The sequence below is a fragment of the Sinocyclocheilus anshuiensis genome, unplaced genomic scaffold (genome assembly GCF_001515605.1).
Source record: "Sinocyclocheilus anshuiensis isolate Anshui unplaced genomic scaffold, SAMN03320099.WGS_v1.1 scaffold609, whole genome shotgun sequence".
NCBI lineage: Eukaryota > Metazoa > Chordata > Actinopteri > Cypriniformes > Cyprinidae > Sinocyclocheilus > Sinocyclocheilus anshuiensis.
In genome coordinates, this window is record NW_015541011.1 from 2,618,719 (window position 1) to 2,622,673 (window position 3,955).

Sequence of the window (3,955 nt, forward strand, 5' to 3'; positions counted from 1 at the left end):
ACTCCTAACTGAAGCAGCACATGCCCTTGATACGAATTCTAAAAGTGACGTATGTTTAACTGTCAACTTGAGCTTTGAATCCGTGGCGGAAGGAAGTAGTTCCGCACAAAAGAAGGTTTTATTAGGCACTCCGTTGTTTCTTGTTTAATTACACACATGTTCTGTTGAACTGTTGTATAAACACGATATAACTCTCGTATTCGAGTGATATTGCTCATATATATATTAGGGCTGGGCGATATAGCTAAAAAATGTATCAACGATATAATGTTTCATATCGATCGGTATCGATAATTATTGACATTTTTTTATAACCTTTTTTAAAACAAAGAGCAATAGAAAAAAACGTTTAAATTTAACCACTGTATTTTTAAATTAACCCAATTTATTGAGACAAACAATATTTTTTTTTTGTTTTAACAGTCAAACACAAAATAAAAATTAAACAAATATCTAATTTCTAATGTTTTATATGCAGATTAAAAAGGTTAAACTTTTGTCTCGTCTCCCGAGGCCACAGGAGGGCGCAATGAGTAAAATAATGCAGCGCATTAAATTGTCAATGCAAATAACTGTCTATAAAAACGTGCATAATGTCTAAATTAATATTATATATATATATATATATCAAATATATTTTTGTAAACGGCATAAACAATTATCAACAAAACAGCATCAAGTATTTATGCATTGCTTAATACAGAGCCAAATCACCGATCACACAGATTGCATTTAAATACATTTGAGATGCAGTGAAATGAAATAAACCTTCACACATTCGCGTCGTGTTTTCTAAACGTTTAAATTCTTTTAACTTTGCGTGGCTTTCTTTGTATCTCTTGCATGAGACGCGAGTGCAGCAGTCATATTTGTCCTTCTAAAAAATGTGCTGAATATGCATTCTGTGTGAATGGCTTGGTTTCGGTTTTAACCTAATCAAGATCTTCTCCGCATTGAGCTTCTATATTTCTCTAATATTTTGAATACATAACACCGCAGCGGCGCATCTTGTGGGCTAGACTAACAAAACATTAAAATGCAACAACGTCACTTACATCATTATCACCGCATCTCGTGCTCCACTGATGACGCTCCTTGACGCACTCCTAACATTCGATTGTACCATTTTTGCATTCAAATGCAAATGTTTATTTTAAATTCGACTAATATAAATGTTTTTATTCACAATCTCCTCATCACAGGCAGGCACAGCAGGCAGGCATTACAGCATGTGGTCGTGTAACACGTGCCTATATCGTGCGCTATATCGAACATTATTTCTATCGTTATCGAAGAAGGTGTACCGTCGATAAATATCAATACCATTTTATCACCCAGGCCTACATTCTGTTTACTCAGTGCACCCTGAGTAAAAATTGATTTTACAGCTTGACTTGTGTGTTTTTAGCGTTGTTTGCTGTGCCAAAGAACTACAAGCTGGTGGCTGCCCCCTTGTTTGAGCTTTATGATAATGCTCCTGGATATGGCCCAATTATATCCAGTCTTCCACAGCTACTGAGCAGGTGAGATATCACTTTTGAATCTTGTAGCTTGTAGTAAATGGGCTTCACATAATTTAGTATTGATAAATGCTGTCTAATTAAATTAATGATTGCAAATGTTCATTCTCCTGACCAGGTTTAACTTCATCTACAATTGAGAAGCGTCATAATTTGTCATGACCGTGGACTGTCTCTGTGAGCGCAGTCTGATGGGGTAACGGATGAAGATGTGGTGTTTAGGTGTTGGATAGGTCCATTGAGGTTTACAAAATTTCTCATTTTCTGGCCTGTCTGCATTACATTGATTTAGATTGCATAGAAATGTGTGCATTTTTTCCCCTCATTTATAGATACATTGCAAGTCTTTGTTGTTGAACTTTGTCATCAAGTAACTACGTACTGTATGTGTACTTGTACATGGAAGTGTATATTTCTAACTTGTTTTTTATGACCAAATATAAGTCGATTCAAGTATGTTGTTAATATTTTATTGAGAAATAATGTAAACGAAACAAAACAAACATTATCAATTAGCAATGTATTTTTGTTCCCCTCTCTCCACAACAAATTCTTTAAATTTAGTAGCATTCAAAACAGAAAAAGGAAAAATATAAGTATAAAACAACCAAAAAGTATAGTAATTATAGAAATTATTCACTTTAAACAATATTTATTATAAACGCCAAGCCTAAACGAATTTATTTAAAGTGAAACTGAAACTAGCGGCGTGTGGGAAATGCAATAATCCAAATGTGCGTGCATTGCGCTTGACATTGATTGGTTTATAGCTTTGTCAATTTGTAATATAATTCGCAGCACATTTCAGCTGATAAAAAATGCGATTTATAATCCTGAAAACAGCAGAAGAACCAAAACCAAATACACATTGACTAAGCAAATAAATCTAGCTAATAAATTGTAGCATAAATAGGACAAACTATTTCCATGTTTTCCACACAAAATTGCTTTTTATTAGCCTAGCTATGAAAAGTAAAAAAAATTTTCTCCCCTCTGTCTGCTCCAAACACACAGACACACAGTACAGACACACGGCTGCGAGCACACGTGCAACAAACGTTCACAGAAACTTCGCGCTGACCCGTGACATTATCAGTAAAACAGTTTAGCAACTGAAAAGCTACATGACGTTTCTCAATAACGCCACTGTTTTTGAAGAAGGTTCACTTACAGATTCGCTATTGGTAGAGATGCTGCTGCCGAAAAATGTTGAGAGACGAACATGCAGTACTCTGGTAATTTACACATGCTTAATCTCTCTCTCTCTTTCATAACTGCATTAGTCTGCATACTAGCATTAAAATAAATGACGTTTTGTAATCAGCATCGGGATTCTGCGATAGAAAACGCTGTAATCATGAATTATGATTTATTTTTGTTTGCTGTTTTGGGGTGGTAATATTATATATTAATAGGCAAGGGGGCCCCAAATATTTATTTTGCTTATGTCCGGCCCTGATATTTGAGCGCATTCTAATTCTGACTGAATATACTGAATACTGTATGTAATCGTTATATACAGCACTGCAGGCTATTTTGCTGATACTGCATCAAAATAGTCATTTTGGACTAGCTGCCTCACGGGCCGGATGAAAGTGCCCAGCAGGCCGTAGTTTGCCCACCTCTGCTGTAGCATGTAGTAAATGGGCTTCACGTAATATAATATTGGTAAATGCGGTCTAATTAAATTTAATGATTGCAAATCCTTATTTCAATTGTTGTTAATTTGTTCAATCTCTTCATTCTCATGCACAGGTTTAACTTCATCTACAATTGAGAAGTGTGAGGTTTTGTCATGACCCTGGACTGTCTCTGTGAGCGCAGTCTGATGGGGTAACAGATGAAGATGTGGTGTTTAGGTGTTGGCAAGGTCCATTGAGGTTTACGAAATTTAGCATTTTCTGGCCTGTCTGCATTAGATTGATTTAGATTGCATAGAAATGTGTGCATTTTTTTCTCATTTATAGATGCATTGCAAGTCTTTGTTATTGAACTTTGTCATAAAGTAACTACAATTTTATGTTTGACTACGTGGTGAACACAATGTCTTTTGAAAAAAATGTTTCAGTGACTTTTTTTTAAACCTTGTATATTTGTCAGTGCTTTTTATAATAAATTGTTTTCATGGAGATTTTGCAGGTTTCGTTTTGTATAATTTATTTTTGCTGTGTATGAAAGAAGGATTTGCATTTTTGTAATTGATATGCTATATGGCAAATTATGGTACTGTATATGTTCATGTTAGGCAAGGTTTCTTTGTCCAAAAACAGTCTTAATTTAGTTGTATAGACCATTTTCCACACTTACTCTGACACTAGGAACTAAACAGACTGTTTTGCTCTAAAATCTGTTTAAATGGGTGGACTGACATAAACTGACATGAAACTTGTTGCAAAAATACATTTAAGCCATTCTTTCCTGAAGTTAAGCAGAGC

The 3,955-nt window shown here is 34.9% G+C and overlaps 1 protein-coding gene across 2 annotated transcripts in view; it reads left to right on the forward strand.

Moving 5' to 3' along the window:
• LOC107690386 (cleavage and polyadenylation specificity factor subunit 5-like) overlaps positions 1 to 3,638 on the forward strand; it is an 8,588-nt gene extending 4,950 nt beyond the window's left edge. Inside the window, exons 6-7 of one of the 2 annotated variants that reach the window (XM_016488719.1) lie at positions 1,409 to 1,523; positions 3,276 to 3,638. In XM_016488719.1, coding sequence (XP_016344205.1) covers positions 1,409 to 1,523; positions 3,276 to 3,297 — 137 coding nt within the window. In that variant the 3' untranslated portion in view covers positions 3,298 to 3,638. Of the gene's footprint in view, positions 1 to 1,408; positions 1,524 to 1,638; positions 1,890 to 3,275 lie in introns of those variants that run through there. The other variant, XM_016488718.1, reaches the window with a different exon arrangement.
• The last annotated feature ends 317 nt before the right edge of the window (positions 3,639 to 3,955 follow it).